At 43.4% G+C, this 16,742-nt stretch overlaps 1 protein-coding gene across 4 annotated transcripts in view; it reads left to right on the top strand.

Moving 5' to 3' along the window:
* Positions 1–5,451, top strand: part of wbp4 (WW domain binding protein 4) — an 84,269-nt gene extending 78,818 nt beyond the window's left edge. For 3 of the 4 annotated variants that reach the window (XM_068040219.1, XM_068040220.1, XM_068040216.1), the window contains 2 exons: positions 2,794–2,969; positions 4,709–5,451. In XM_068040219.1, coding sequence (XP_067896320.1) covers positions 2,794–2,969; positions 4,709–4,910 — 378 coding nt within the window. In that variant the 3' untranslated portion in view covers positions 4,911–5,451. The remainder of the gene's footprint in view (positions 1–2,793; positions 2,970–4,708) is intronic. The other variant, XM_068040218.1, reaches the window with a different exon arrangement.
* The last annotated feature ends 11,291 nt before the right edge of the window (positions 5,452–16,742 follow it).

The raw sequence follows: 16,742 nt of genomic DNA, 5'->3' as shown, positions 1-16,742 counted from the left end.
ACTGCTGTTGTATCTGTCAATGTATTTTTCTAGTTAACCTTCCTTAGCTCCATTCTCACACTTCATCAGCTTTTTTCCAATCTATTGGTTCAGTCTTTCTTGCTAGAATCTCTCTCAATCATTATCTTAAACCTTAACATCTTGTGATCACTATTGTCTAGGTAATCCATGATGCTTACTTCTCATCTGCTGTGGTTCATTTCCCATTACTTGATCCAACCATGATACCTTGCTTGTTGGACTTCTTGCATAGTTGATAAGAAAGGACTCCAGAACACACAGAATGCTATTCCCTTTTCCCTTCTCATTACCTCTTGCCAGTTTATTTGGAATAGTTGAAATCTGCCATGATTATTCTAAATCTTGTGCTCAATTAATAGATTTACCTATATATTTTCCCCTCTACTATTAGCTGGTCTGTAGCACACTTCTGTTAGTGTGATCAGTCCCTTATCCCCATCCATATGGATTCTGTTTCTATCTCACTGTTGGTTTTGCCCTTTTTTCCTGCTGCCATTGTTCTCTCTAATTATTACAGCTACCCCTTCCCTTCCTTCCTTCCCTGTCCTTTCTAAATATGTTATATCCTGCAGTATTTTAACTGCCAGCCCCATTCTTTATGCAGCCATGTTTAAGTTATCACGACTATTTGGTTCCATACAACAAATTATAATCGTTAACTGTTGAAATAGGAGCAGGAGTAGGCCATTCAGCCCATCGAGCATGCTCCGCCATTCAATACAAACATGGCTGACCATCCACTTAAATGGCTTTGTCCCACACTATCCCCATATCCCTTTATGTCATTGTATTTAGAAATCTGTCAATCTATGCTTTAAACATACTTAATGACTGAGCTTCCACAGCCCTTTTGGTGTAGAGAATTCCAAAGATTCACAACCCCCTGAGTAAAGAAATTTCTCCTCATTTCAGTCCTAAGTGGCTTCCCTCTTATTTTGAACTTGTGTCTCCTGGTTCTAGACTCCTCAAGCAGGGGAAACATCTTACCTGCATCTATCCTGTCTATCCCTTTAAGTATTTTGTAGGTTTCAATGAGATCACCTCTCATTCTTCGAAACTCTAGAAAATACAGGCTCAGTTTCCCCAGTCTCTCTTCATAGGACAGTTCCGTCATCCCGGGAACAAGTCTGGTAAACCTTTGTTGCACTGCCTGTATGGCAATAATATCTTTCCTAAGGTAAGGGGTCCAAAACTGCACACAGTACTCCAGGTGTGGTCTAACCAAGGTTCTATACAATTGAAGCAGGACTTTGCTACTCCTGTACTCAAATCCTCTTGCAATAAATACCATTAGCCTTCCTAATTTCTTGCTGCACCTTGCATGTTATCTTTCAGTGACTTATTGACCAGAACGCCCAGGTCCCTTTGTACATCTACACTTTCTAATCTCTTACCATTTAAGAACTACTCTGCACAGCTATTCCTCCTACCAAAGTAGATAACCTCACATTTTTCTTCTTGCCCACTCACTAAATCTTGTGTCATATGTGAACTTGGAAATATTACATATTGTGCCCACATCCAAATCATTGATATACATTATGAACAGCTGGGGCTCTAGTACTGATCCTTGTGGTACCCCACTAGTCACAGCCTGCCAACGTGAGAGTGACCCGTTTATTCCTACTTTATTTTCAATCCTGTTAACCAATCCTTAATCCATGCCAGAATATTATCTCCTATTCCATGTGCTTTAATTTTGCTAGCATCCTCCTGTGGGGGACTTTATCAAAAGCCTTCTGAAAATCCAAGTATACTACGTCCACTGAGTATTTTCCAGCACTTTTTGTTTTTATTTGATTTCCAGCATCTGCAGTATTTTGCTTTTATTTTAGTAATCATTTAGCTTCTCTGCCATTCTGTATTCTCCATTATAAATTCTCCTGATTCGACCTGTAATGGACCAACATTTTTACATACCTATAGAAGCTTTTACAGTCCGTTTTCATGTTTTTTGCTAGTTCACATTCATATTCTGTTCTCCCTTTCTTTATCAGTTTCTTGGTCATCCTTTGCTGTATTCTAAAGTCTTCCCAATCCTCAAGTTTACTATCTGGCAACTTAATGGGCCTTTTTCTTTTAATCTTATACAATCCTTAACTTCCTTTGTTAGCCAGGGTTGACTGCCTTTTCTTTTGGGGTTTTTGTGCCTTGAAGGAATGTATTGTTGCTGTAAACTATCTAATATTTCTTTAAAGACTATCGACTGTCATACCTTTTAATGTATTTTCCCAATCCACCTCAGCCAATTTGGCCCTCATACCTTCATAATTTCCTTTGTTCAAATTTAACACCCTGGCTTCAGATCGAACTACCTCACTTTCAAACATAATGTAAAATGTTATCTCATTATGGTCATTCATCCCTAAAGGTTCTTTTCCAACAAGATTATTAATTAACCCTTTCTCAATACATAATACTAGATCTAAAATAGCCTGTTCTCTGGTCATTTCCTGAACTTACTGCTCTGGAAAACCATCCCTAACACTCGAGAAATTCATCCTCCACAGCATTAGTGCTCATTAGATTTACCCAGTCTATATGCAGATTGATGTCACCCATGATTGCTGTATTACCTATGCTACATCCTTCTCCAATCTCATGATTAATACTATGCTCCACACTACCACTACTGTTTTGTCGCCTATAAACAACAACTACCAATGTTTGCTGCCCCTGGCTGTTACTTGGCTCCATCCAAACAGAAATGTCCTTTGGTTGTAGAAAATACCTGTGTATGCAAATATTGTAGTTAAATATGATGTGTTACAGCAGGAAAATACTCCAGGAGATGGCAGTGAAGTAAAGTCTCTTGAGGAAATGCATAATGCAGAAGAGGAAAACAATGTGCCCCAAGGTGAGCCCCAAAAAGAAGCAAAGGATGCCATAAAGAAAAATAAAGCAAACCCGTATGGAGAATGGGAAACTGTAAAAGAGGAGGAGGAAGGGTGAGTAGCTAATCACTTATCTCATTAATCTCTCTGTTCACACTCTGTTGAAAGAAATTCAAATTTCCACTGTTGTTTATTAACCTGTTGATCACAATTTCTTATGAATTCTAAGGCTACAGCATATATATTCTGCTCAATTCAGCTTTCCTCATGCGTCAGTGAATTTGACTGTCATAAAGGGAACATATCTGAATTTCTTCCAGTTAAATGTTAATTTTTTTTACTCTTGTGATGTGTGTGTTGCTGGCAAGGCCAGTATTTATTGCCCATCCCTAATTGCCCTCGAGAAGGTGGTGGTACATCCACAGTCTTTTTTTTCTGTAGTAGTTTGGTACAATTGAGTGGCTTGCTAGGCCATTTCAGAGGGCAGTTCAGAGTCAACCACATTGCTGTAGGTCTGGAGTCATGTTTAGGCCAGACCGAGTAAGGATGGCAGACTTCCTCACTGAAGGTCATTAGTGAAACTGATGGGTTTTTACAACAATCCGGTAGTTTCATGATCATTTTGATCATCCTTTAGGGAAGGAAATGTGCTGTCCTTACCTGGTCTGGCCTACATGTGACTCCAGAAACACAGCAATGTGGTTGATTCTTAAATGCCTACTGAAATAGCCTACAAACCACTCAGTTAAAGGGCAATTGGGGATGGGCAATAAATGCTGGCCTAGCCAGTGATCCCCACAACCCACGAATGAATAAAAAAATTATTAGAGACGTGCATTTTATTCCAGATTTATTAAGTGAATTTAAATTCCCCTGGCTGGCATGGTGGGATTTGAACTTGTGTCTCTGGAGCATTAGTCCAGGCCTCGGGAATACTATCCAGTAACATTACCACGATGCTACCATCCTCTAAGTCACATGTTCATTTTGATCCTTCCATCTAGAACAACAATGGATAACATCCCTTTCAGAGATTTATAATGTACAGGACACTCATAATACATGTTTGCTTCTGCGCTATCTATTAAGGGGACCTTTCTTACTACTGCATATGTACTTCCATGGGGTGCCAAACTCTGAATTGAAGTTAGTCGGTCACCTTAAACAAGGCTCTAATTGGGGCCATATTCTAGGTTTTAAATGCCAATGTCAGGTAAACCTGCAGGGTATTGAGATCCTGCTCAACATGCCATTGGCACACCCAGCTGTCAGTCGTTTCCTCCTCTGGCTCTTACCAAGCACCTAAGAACTTTGTGGCTGTTAAGGGGGCAACATAATGTCAGAAATGTGGGCATGGGAGGTGGGGGAGGGGCAGTATTGGCAAAAGCAAATGTGTACAGGAAAATCAGGAGAAGGAAATTACAGGGATAAAATTGTGAAATACAGGGAATGTCTAATTATTAGAGTAATTGATGTCAAAGTATCAGCCGGGAGCGCACTCACCTCCAAGTCAGAGCTGTGGATTCAAGTCCCATTCCAGAGACTTGAGCACATAATTGAGACGGACACTCCTGTCCAGTAGTGAGTGGATGTTGCACTGTTGGAGATGTCATTGTTTTGATGTGATGTTAAACTGAGACTCCGTCTGTCCTTTTGGATGGACGTTTAAGATCCTATGGCACTATTGGAAGAGCAGAGAAATTCTCCCTGGTATCCTGGTCAATATTTATTCTTCAACTAATCTAACTGCTTAGATTGATCAAAGCTTTATTTAGTTCTAACTGCCATGTCAGCGGTATAAATGTTAATTGTGCATTGATCTGCTCGCTTAAACATTCCTTTGTCTTTTTCAGTGAACAGATAGACTTGCAATTACCTACGGTTGAGTGCTCAGCAACACCAGTCATTGATGTAAAGCATGAGCCCAAAGTCAAGTTTAAGCAAAAAGAAATAACTTCCCTGAGGGATGACGCAGGAGGAGAGACAGTATTTAAAAAAAGGAAACTTGAAAATGGCAAATCTAGAAACCTGCGGCAGAAAGGGAACGATAACTGAATTTCACCAAAATGCAATTCAGAAATATGTTCAGTGCTATCTGGTCTTGAGTGCTCCAGTAAATAAATTTGCCTAGAATTTCAACTAAAAGTTAATTGGCCTTGTTTGGTGTAAAATACTGCATTTTTTAAAATATAAAATGTATCTTTTTAAAACGTATGATTTTGAATTAACTAAACTTGCAAGTTAAATAAAAGTGCAAAAACCTGCAAAACAGTGATACTGTGGTCCTTTTTATTAGATTCATTTAGGTTTGTGATTGGTTTGATAGCAGCATTTACTGCATCTGTCTTGGTAATTCTTTTGTTAAAGACGTTAGATTTTTTTTTTGTTATAAATAGGAAAGGAAATAATGTATGCCCTGACAGCCTATAATTGTGTGTTAAATGGAGCTCTGTAGAGTGTGTTGTGGATTTAATAATTCTTTAAACATAATTGCAATGTTTGCATAAAGTCCTTACAGAATGCTGTTTAAAATATTTTTGCACAATAACTTGTATATGCAAAGATACAGCTGTCAAAAATAAAATTGTGAAATGTGCCCACTGATTGAGATTTTATTGAGTGCTAATATATTGGACTGCTGTCAGATCCTTCAATTCCGCTTTGCTGCAGCATTGGTTTATATCCAGTCTAGCTGTCTGAATGTTGCACTAAAATTCAGACAAAAAGGCTTTGTGGTCCAATAGTTTTGGGGCTTCCTATTAGCCAAAGGCATATTGGTTGATTGCATCTGTGTAGCCCACACTGTTTGACTAAAGGAAGAATAGCTTTAGGTGAGAATGTTAAAAGATTTGGATGTGGGGAATGAGAACGAGATCAGCATTATGTGTTGATTGTGTTGAGCTTTAAAGTCTTAAGACCTCAGTTGTAGCCCGTCTCCACCCCTGCCTCAACTCATCTGCTGAAACCTTCATCCATGCCTTTGTTACCTTTAGACTTGACCATTCCAATACTTTCCTGGCTGGTCTCCCATTTGCACCCTCTGTAAACTTGAACTCATGCAAAACTCTGCTGTCTATGACCTAAATCTCACCAAGTCCCTTTCGCCCATCTCCCCTGTGTTCACTAACTTATATTGGCTCCTACTCTGGCAATACCTCGATTGTAAAATTCTCATACTTGTTTTTCAATCCCTCTATGGCCTCGCCCCTCCCTAACTCAGTAACCTCCTCCAGCCCGATAACATTCAGATCTCTGCGCTCCTTCAGTTCTGGGCTATTGTGAGTCCCCAGTCTTGATCATTCACCATGGTTGTTTGCATCTTCAGCTGCCTGGGGTCTAAACTCTTGAATTCCCTCCCTAACCTTCTCCGTCCCTCTGTCCTCTGATCAAGATCTTCGTCACCTGTCTTAATATCATAAGTAGTTCAGTGTCAAATTTTGTTGGTTCTTCTGTGAAGTGCCCTGGCATGTTTTGCTATTTGGTAGGTGTGAAATAAATGCAAGTTGTTTGTTTATACCTAAAGGCTGATGGAATTCAGTCCTGCTTAAAATAATGTTCTTGAGCTCATATATTGCAGTGTAGCAGGGAAATACTTAACTGCAAGAAACTGGGAAGGGGATGTAGACTTACCCCTGTATAATAATTACCTTTACAGGAGTGGTGATGACGGACGGTGGCCTGAGGTTTGACAGTACTGTGATGAAACACTGCTGCATCTGAAGTGTGCAAGCAAGCACGCAAAGGTGCCTCCAGCAGCTACATTGTCCCTGATTGCAATGTAAAGCTGCTCTGTCCATCAGCACAGGCCAAAAATATGCTTTTAGCTTTGTTGACTTGTCTGGACCAATTGGGAAAGGTCTAGTGGTCAGTGACCAATGGGTAAATTTTTGTCCTCATCTAATGGGCAGTAATTTGGCAGAGCAGATCACCCACTTGTTCTATAAACCACTTTGGTTTTGCTTTCAGTGGAATAAAAATCAGGCAGATTCTGTAATAGGCAGGCAATATGCTCCACTAGATTACTGGCCATGCAGAGATGAAAAGTTACTCCAGCTAACTTGCTGATGCTCTTCATCAGAATGACAGCTTCTGCGGTCTGAATGCAGCTTGAGTGCATGCAAAACTAGTTCCTGTTGCATATAAAACAGCAACTTGCATTTATATAGTGCCTTTAACATAATGTCCTACAGTGCTTTACAGATGCATGATGAAAGACAGACTCCAAGTCAGTGAGATTGAGGGGGAACCACAAGTTTGGGCAGAGATGTGGTCTTTAAGGAGGGGAGGGAGGTGTTTGGGGAGGGAATTTCTAGAGAGTGAAGCATTGCCAACAATAGTAGGTAAAAGTGTGTTGGCTGGGGGGAGAGAAGAATAATTGTAGGGTAGAAAGCAGTTAGAGATGGGGAAAGGCAAGGCAATTAAACACGATGAGAATTTGAAATTTGGGGTATCAGGAGCTGATGTAGGTCACAATTGTGTTGTTCAGCGGCACTGTTCACATGTATTTGAATCCCTTGATTAAAATGAAAGGGGCTTTATTTATCTCAGTGAAGGACTTAAGTTTATTAGAACCTTGCCTTAGGACATGTAAAGTGCTTCACAAGCAAGTAATACTTCAGAAATGCAGTCATTTGTGGTATAGGTTGTTTGACTTGTGAATATTGAGGTCCTGGAGGTTAACTTGTCTGTTGGGCCAGATCCCAGTGAAGGAGGAAAAACAATGCTGTGGGGCAATTGTTTTCACTGGGTGCAAATGGGAAGGAGTTAATTGGGGTGGGTGGAAGAGTGGATAGGTGGAGATAGATGGGTGTTGGGTGGTAGTGGATGGGAGGGAGTTGTTATGGACAGGTGGGAAATAGCATAGCTGATTTCCATTAGTCACCTCCCAACTGATCACATAGTGTTTTGCTTATTTCAGCCTGTATTTTCTTGGTCCAATAAACAGACTGTCAGCTTTTCTCGAATTTAAAATAGAACATTAATTATTAAACAATCACCCGAAATGTTCGCAACACGACCCACGCACTCATTTGTGCTCTCATGCCCATTCAAGAAAAGATAGAAGGTAAAGGGTAAGATGTGTTAAGAGTTCAAGGTGTAAAAATGCTGTTTTCAGGCAAAGCATGTGGGATCCTCTTAGAAGGTAGGTTTTAAAGTTGCAGGTCTGTTTGCTGGTCATCTTGCCTTTGCCAGGATACTTCAGGAATCCAGCAGACAACACTTCACTTTTGAAGATGGTGCTGGTATCTGTCAGTTCAATTTTCACAGATGGAGGAGTTGTTAAAAAGGCACTCCTACTTCTCTGCTACCGTTGGTTGCCAGTTTGTCTCAGCAGAGTTCAAATGTCTTAGCTGGAATTTATCTCTCTCTTGCTGGAATTAAAGATGGCTTTCGATGTTCCCTCTGTGGCTGGAGATCCCAAGCTGATGATCTTGAAGTCCTGATGACTCCCTTTGTTCTCCAAAAAGGTTACCTTTAAAGGTAAATTCATAAAGTTAGTTTCATCCATGTGACTAGGTTTTTGGTTCCTGAGATGGCTCTTGATCTCAGCTCATTTTGATAAGATGAGGGATGGCCACACCCTAATGTAAGTGTAGCTGGAGTTGTCGTCTGTGCCTTGGTTTCAGCTCGTATTATGGATAGCTCATATCCATGTGTGCTAAGCTGTCTCATTTCAATGCAGAACAGAGTTAATGAGTTTTCGTTCTTAGACATAGATGTGTATTTTAGGACAGGAGATGGTATTTGTCATGTGACTACATCTTGTTGAAGGCAAAAATGTACCAACCTTTTTAGAATTGTCCAAATTTTTTTTATAACTCCAGTTTATTTTGTATTTCCATCGCTGCACTTACCATGAGCATAACTGAATAAATAGTGGGCAAGTGGCTTGGGAATGTGTAAATAGCCAAGGAAAGCAACTGCTGTACCAACCACCTCCACAAGTACAACCCTGAGCTCCCTGATGCTTGTCACATTAATTCCCCCTCCCATTCCCACTGACTTATGTCTTTGGCCGCGTACACTGTTCCAGCAAAGCTTCAAGAACAGTATCATCTTTCTCCTAGGAGTGAACACTGACATCAGCTATGTCTTCACTTTCAAACGTGTTTTCAGTCTGAAGGGTCAGAATTAACAACCCTAGGACATTTGTGTTTTTAAAATAGCCCAAGAAACAATTGATTTGAACAAAATGAGTTAACTTAAACAAAGTGATTCTTGACAACGCAGCCGGCCGCTGACATCAGACTGCGCTAAACTGCGCACATGCGCTAACGGGCTCCTGCTCTCTCTGCATGCGCGGCATTCCATATTGATGTCATCGCGTAATGCAGGGGCGAGAGCTCCCCCTCCCCACCTGCCTGCCCTTTTTCTCTGGCCACTCGCTTCTCGCTGGCCATTGTGTGCTGCCATTGGTTTAGGTTGTCTTTGTGATTATTTGAGCAGCGCCATCTTTAGTCCTGGCAGCTGCCTGAATGTCGCAGACTGTGGTGGTTTAGTGGAATAGGTTGCATTTGCGCATGTGCTAGTCCAGCGCCACCTAGTGGTTGCGTTGTCAGCAAAAGCAGCCCTAACTTAAAAACAATTCTTGGTTTAAGACTTATAGTCGTAGAGAGATACAGCACCGAAACAGGCCCTTCGGCCCACCGAGTCTGTGCCGACTATCAACCACCCATTTATACTAATCCTATATTAATCCCATTTTCCCCTCTCACATCCCCACAATTCTCCTACCACCTACCTACACTAGGGGCAATCTTTTACAATGGCCAATTTACCTATTAACCCACAAGTCTTTGGCAGGTGGGAGGAAACCGGGGCACCCTGAGGAAACCCACGCAGTCACAGGGAGAACTAGCAAACTCCGCACAGGCAATACCCAGAACCAAACCCGGGTACCTGGAGCTGTGAGGTTGCGGTGCTAATCACAGGAGAGAGATGTTCTCAAACCAGGAGCCAGGAGCTTTCTCAGTTCAAAACCCCTGTTGGAAGTTCAAATTCAAAAACTCCATCAGTCAGTCATGTGACCAAAACTGGTCTGACCACTTCTTCTGTGTATTCGGCCATCTTAGTAGTTAACCTGGAATGCTTCAACGTCTGGTAATCAAAAGCCCATTGTTGGTTGAATGTGTTGGGGCATGGTCCTTTGTCCCTTGTTCCAACATTGCCTGTTACCATGCAACTGTCTCTCCAGTCAGGGGCTTGCAATTTTAAGTTTTAATGTTCATGTGGTAAAATAATGTGTGCCTCAGTCTTGGTAGGTGGGGAGTCTTGCCTGACAATGGCCTTGCCGCTCTCGAGCTCTCTAACTTCCTCTAGCCCTACAACCGTCCAAGATATCTACGCTCCTCCACTTCTGGCCTTTTCCGCATCCCCGATTGTAATTGAAACAATTAGAAATTGTTGGGAAAAACAAGAACTACTGTCCAGGTAAGATAATGTAACAGTTAGAGTCATAGAGTTATACAGCACAGAAACAGGCCCTATGGCCCATCGTGTCTGTGCTGGCCATCAAGCACCTATCTGTTCTAATCCCATTTTCCAGCACTTGGCCCGTAGCCTTGTATGCTATGGTGTTTCAAGTGCACGTCTAAATATTTCTTAAATGTTGTGAGGGTTCCTGCTTCTACCACCCCTTCAGGTAATGTTTTCCAGATTACAACCACCCTCTGGGTGAAAAGATTTTTCCTCAAATCCTCTCTAAACCTCCTGCCCCTTACCTTAAATCTATGCCCCCTAGTTATTGACCCCTTCGCTAAGGGAAAAAGTTTCTTCCTATCGCAGGGGTTAGCACCGCAGCCTCACAGCTCCAGCGACCTGGGTTCAATTCTGGGTACTGCCTGTGCGGAGTTTGCAAGTTCTCCCTGTGACTGCGTGGGTTTTCGCCGGGTGCTCCAGTTTTCTCCCACAGCCAAAGACTTGCAGGTTGACAGGTGAGAGCAGTGCCACCCGGCTGGACGACAGGTGACAGCAGTCCCACCCGGCTGGACGACAGGTGACAGCAGTCCCACCCGGCTGGACGACAGGTGAGAGCAGTCCCACCCGGCTGGATGACAGGGTAGAGGCATTGTAGGACGATGGTGTGGTCATCAACAGTGTCAAAGGCTGCAGACAGGTTGAGAAGGACAAGGAGGGATAGCTTACTTTTGTCACCGTCACATAGGGTGCCATTTGTGACTTAGATAAGAGCTGTTTTGGTACATTGGCAGTGGAAAACATCTGATTGGAAGGATTTAAACATGGAGTTCCGGGAAAGATGGGAATGGATTTGGAGGGGACAAAACGGTCAAGGACTTTGGAGAGGAAAATGTTATTGAAGCTGGGACAGTAGTTTGCAAGGGCAGAGGGATCAAGGGCTGTTTTTTTGAGGAGATGGGTGATGACAGCAAATTTAAAGGAGAGAGGGACAACACCCAAAGACAGAGAACAGTTCATAATATCGGATAACTTTCCAAATTAAAGAAAACTACAGCCAAATTGACCATCAACCAACCCCCAAATGAAGCTAACCAAACCAGGTGTCTATAGATCATCAAATTAACTATTTAAAGAACAAAGAACAGTACAGCGCAGGAACAGGCCATTCGGCCCTCCAAGTTTGCGCCGATCTTGATGCCTGCCTAAACTAAAACCTTCTGCACTTCCGGGGACCGTATCCCTCTATTCCCATCCTATTCATGTATTTGTCAAGATGCCTCTTAAACATCATACCTGCTTCCACCACCTCCCCCAGCAGCAAGTTCCAGGCACCCACCACCCTCTGTGTAAAGAACTTGCCTCGCACATCCCCTCTAAACTTTGCCCCTCGCACCTTAAACCTATGTCCCCTAGAAACTGACTCTTCCATCCTGGGAAAATGCTTCTGACTATCCACTCTGTCCATGCTGCTCATAACTTTGTAAACCTCTATCATGTCGCCCCTCCACCTCCGTCGTTCCAGTGAAAACAATCCGAGTTTATCCAACCTCTCCTCATAGCTAATGCCCTCCAGACCAGGCAACATCCTGGTAAACCTCTTCTGTACCCTCTCCAAAGCCTCCACGTCCTTCTGGTAGTATGGCGACCAGAATTGCACGCAATATTCTAAGTGTGGCCTAACTAAAGTTCTGTGCAGCTGCAGCATGACTTGCCAATTTTTACACTCTATGCCCCGACCGATGAAGGCAAGCATGCCGTATGCCTTCTTGACTACCTTATCCACCTGCGTTGCCACTTTCAGTGACCTGTGGACCTGTACGTCCAGATCTCTCTGCCTGTCAATACTCCTAAGGGTTCTGCCATTTACTGTATACTTCCCACTTGTATTAGACCTTCCAAAATGCATCACCTCACATTTGTCCGGATTAAACTCCATCTGCCATTTCTCTGCCCAAGTCTCCAACCGATCTATATCCTGCTGTATCCTCTGACAATCCTCATCACTATCCGCAACTCCACCAACCTTTGTGTCGTCCGCAAACTTACCAATCAGACCAGCTACATTTTCCTCCAAATCATTTATATATACTACAAACAGCAAAGGTCCCAGCACTGATCCCTGCGGAATACCTCTAGTCACATCCCTCCATTCAGAAAAGCACCCTTCCACTGCTACCCTCTGTCTTCTGTGACTGAGCCAGTTCTGTATCCATCTTGCCAGCTCACCTCTGATCCCGTGTGACTTCACCTTTTGTACCAGTCTGCCACGAGCGACCTTGTCAAAGGCTTTACTGAAGTCCATATAGATAACATCCACTGCCCTTCCTTCATCAATCATCTTCGTCACTTCCTCAAAAAACTCAATCAAATTAGTGAGACACGACCTCCCCTTCACAAAACCATGCTGCCTCTCGCTAATAAGTCCATTTGTTTCCAAATGAGAGTAAATCCTGTCCCGAAGAATCCTCTGTAATAATTTCCCTACCACTGACGTAAGGCTCACCTGACCTATAATTTCCTGGATTATCCTTGCTACCCTTCTTAAACAAAGGAACAACATTGGCTATTCTCCAGTCCTCTGGGGAATACCTCAGCTGTAGCCAATGAGGATGCAAAGATTTCTGTCAAGGCCCCAGCAATTTCTTCCCTTGCCTCCCTCAGTATTCTGGGGTAGATCCCATAAGGCCCTGGGGACTTATCTACCTTAATGCTTTGCAAGACACCCAACACCTCCTCCTTTTTGATAATGAGATGACTGACACTATCTACACTCCCTTCCCTAGGCTCATCATCCACCAAGTCCTCTTTGGTGAATACTGATGCAAAGTACTCATTTAGTACCTCGCCCATTTCCTCTGGCTCCACACATAGATTCCCTTCTCTGTCCTTGAGTGGGCCAACCCTTTCCCTAGTTACCCTCTTGCTCTTTATATACGTATAAAAAGCCTTGGGATTTTCCTTAATCCTGTTTGCTAATGACTTTTCATGACCCCTTTTAGCCCTCCTGACTCCTTGCTTAAGTTCCTTCCTACAGTCTTTATATTCCTCAAGGGATTCGTCTGTTCCTAGCCTTCCAACCCTTACGAATGCTTCCTTTTTCTTTTTGACTAGACTCACAATATCCCGCGTTATCCAAGGTTCCCGAAACTTGCCAGACTTATCCTTCTTCCTCACAGGAACATGCCGTTCCTGGATTCAAATCAACTGACGTTTGAAAGACTCCCACATGTCAGATGTTGATTTACCCTCAAACAGCCGCCCCCGATCTAAATTCTTCAGTTTCTGCCTAATATTGTTATAATTAGCCTTCCCCAATTTAGCACCTTCACCTGAGGACTACTCTTATCCTTATCCACAAGTACCTTAAAACTTATGGAATTATGGTCACTGTTCCCGAAATGCTCCCCTACTGAAACTTCGACCACCTGGCCGGGCTCATTCCCCAATACCAGGTCCAGTACGGCCCCATCCCTAGTTGGACTATCTACATATTGTTTCAAGAAGCCCTCCTGGATGCTCCTTACAAATTCTGCCCCATCCAAGCCCCGAGCACTAAGTGAGTCCCAGTCAATACAGGGGAAGTTAAAATCACCCACCACTACAACCCTGTTACCTTTAAATCTTTTCAAAATCTGTCTACATATCTGCTCCTCTACCTCCTGCTGGCTGTTGGGAGGCCTGTAGAAAACCCCCAACATCATGACTGTACCCTTCCTATTCCTGAGCTCCACCCATATTGCCTCACTGCATGATCCCTCCGAGGTGTCCTCCTGCAGTACAGCTGTGATATTCTCCTTAACCAGTAATGCAATTCCCCCACCCCTTTTACATCCCCCTCTATCCCGCCTGAAGCTTCTAAATCCTGGAACATTTAGCTGCCAATCCTGTCCTTCCCTCAACCAAGTCTCTGGAATAGCAACAACATCATAGTTCCAAGTACTAATCAAAGCTCAAAGTTCATCTGCCTTACCTGTTATACTTCTCGCATTGAAACAAATGCACTTCAGACCACCAGTCCCGTGTGTTCTGCAACATCTCCCTGACTGCTCTTCCTCTTAGTCTTACTGGCCTTATTTACTAGTTCCCCCTCATTTATTTCACTTGCTGCCCTACTGCTCTGGTTCCCACCCCCCTGCCACACTAGTTTAAACCCTCCCGAGTGACGCTAGCAAACCTCGCAGCCAGGATATTTGTGCCCCTCCAGTTTAGATGCAACCCGTCCTTCTTGTACAGGTCCCATCTGTCCCTGAAGAGATCCCAATGGTCCAGATATCTGAAACCCTCCCTTCTACACCAGCTGTTCAGCCACGAGTTTAGCTGCACTATCTTCCTATTTCTAGCCTCACTGGCACCTGGCACAGGGAGTAATCCCGAGATTATAAGCCTAGAGGTCCCGTCTTTTAACTTTCTACCTAACTCCCTAAACTCCCCTTGCAGGACCTCATCACTCTTCCTGTCTATGTCGTTGATACCGATGTGTACCACAACCTCTGGCTGTTCACTCTCCCCCTTCAGAATGCCCCCTGTCCGTTCAGAGACATCCTTGACCCTGGCACCAGGGAGGCAACATACCATCCTGGAGTCTCTTTCACGTCCACAGAAGCGCCTATCTGTGCCCCTGACTATAGAGTCCCCTATAACTATTGCTCTTCTGCGCTTTGTCCCTCCCTGCTGAACAACAGTGCCAGCCGTGGTGCCACTGCACTGGCTGCTGCTGTTTTCCCCTGATAGGCCACCTCCCCCCAACAGTATCCAAAACGGTATACTTGTTAGAGAGGGGAATAGCCACAGGGGATTCCTGCACTGACTGCCTGCCCCTTCTAGCGGTCACCCATCTATCTGCCTGCACCTTGGGTGTAACCACTTCTCTAAAACTCCTGTCTATGACGCTTTCTGCCACCTGCATGCTCCTAAGTGCATCCAGTTGCCGCTCCATGCGGTCTGTGAGGAGCTGCAACTGGGTACACTTCCTGCAGATGTAGTCGTCCGGAATGCTGGAAGCGTCACAGACCTCCCACATCTCACAGGTGAAGCACTTCACCCCTCTAACTGACATTTCTAGCACTAATTAATAAATTAATTTAAAATAAATAAATACTTATTAAATCCTTACTAAATTGTTATAATTAACTATATGGTCCCTAGTGCTAGATTCCTATTTTAAATATTAGATGCTAACTAAATACAGTAATCTCCTCCCTCTGGTTTAGTTACTCTACTTATTAGTTAATTAGGGTTTTAATCAATTTTTATCAATGTTTTATTTTCAAATTCAGTAAAAATTCCCTACCAGCCAATCAGATCACAGCTTTCCTGTGACATCACTTTCAGTTTTTTTTCTGGAACTCCACCCTCCGAGTCTTCTTCCAGTCAGCTGTGCTCTTTGGAAGCTCTCGGCTCCCCTCACTCTGAGGACAGGTAGGAAATGAAAGGAGCTCCTCGCTCCCTCCTCACCGAACTTCCTCAGTTATCAAACTTCCACTATTGTATTCTAATGCAACCCAAGTCACCACTCCAATGCAAACAAAGTCAGCACTGTAAGATGGCTCACTTTTATACTGACTGACTCTAGCCTCTGAAAACTGGTTTAAGCCAATTCTCTAATTAACAAGGTGCAGCTGCAAGCAGAGCCTGAGTGAACCCTGTTTGAAGCTGGTCTAAAACTCACCTTCTCCAACCCTAACAGCAACTGTTAAGTTAATCTGCTAAATAAAAGACAGATTAGATTTAAGATAAATTAACCCTTAATTATCCTCAGTTACCAAACTTCCACTATAGCACTCTAATGCAACCCAAATCAGCACTCCAGTGCATGACCTCACACCTATTATTGGAGGTGAGGGTGGAGGGGACTGGTAGAGGGGTTTAAGACGACCATTTGCAGTAGAGAAAAGAAGCCGGGGGTTACCTTTGCATTTCAGGATGATCCTGGAATAGTGAGCAGTTTTAGCAGGACCTGATAGTGTTTCATGTGGTCCAGCCAGATCTGGCAGTTAACAGCTAAACCAGTTGTCCGCCATTTCCATAAAGTCCGCATCCCTTGGACTTAAGGGAAGGGAGATGAGAGCCAGGAATAGCCAGGGTGAGAGAGACATCCTTTTACTGGGGACTAGGGCATCAAAGGTGGAGGTGAGGGTGTGGTTGAGCAAATCAGTAACTACAGAAATGTTGTGGTGAACAGAGGCCAAAGGCGAGACAGTTGAGATTTTGAAAGTGCAGTTGTAAGTGAATAGGGGGATAGTTTTTTTCCAGGGACAGATACAGAATAAGGTAGGGTTGTGTAAGGGGCTGTGGGCAACAATTACGGATAAGGCCATCTCTATCACTATTTGTATCACTCTCGAGATGGCCTTATCTGTAATTGATACGATGGGACTAGCAAGACCAGGTGAGATGGCAAGATCAAGGGGGTGGTCATGAAAATCGATTGGGGAGTTAACATGCAGGGAGAGATTTAGGGAGGATAAG

The sequence above is a fragment of the Heterodontus francisci genome, chromosome 10 (assembly GCF_036365525.1).
Source record: "Heterodontus francisci isolate sHetFra1 chromosome 10, sHetFra1.hap1, whole genome shotgun sequence".
Taxonomy (NCBI): Eukaryota; Metazoa; Chordata; class Chondrichthyes; order Heterodontiformes; family Heterodontidae; genus Heterodontus; species Heterodontus francisci.
The sequence above is the reverse complement of the archived record's forward strand: the minus strand, read 5'-3'. Positions and strand labels throughout refer to the sequence as shown.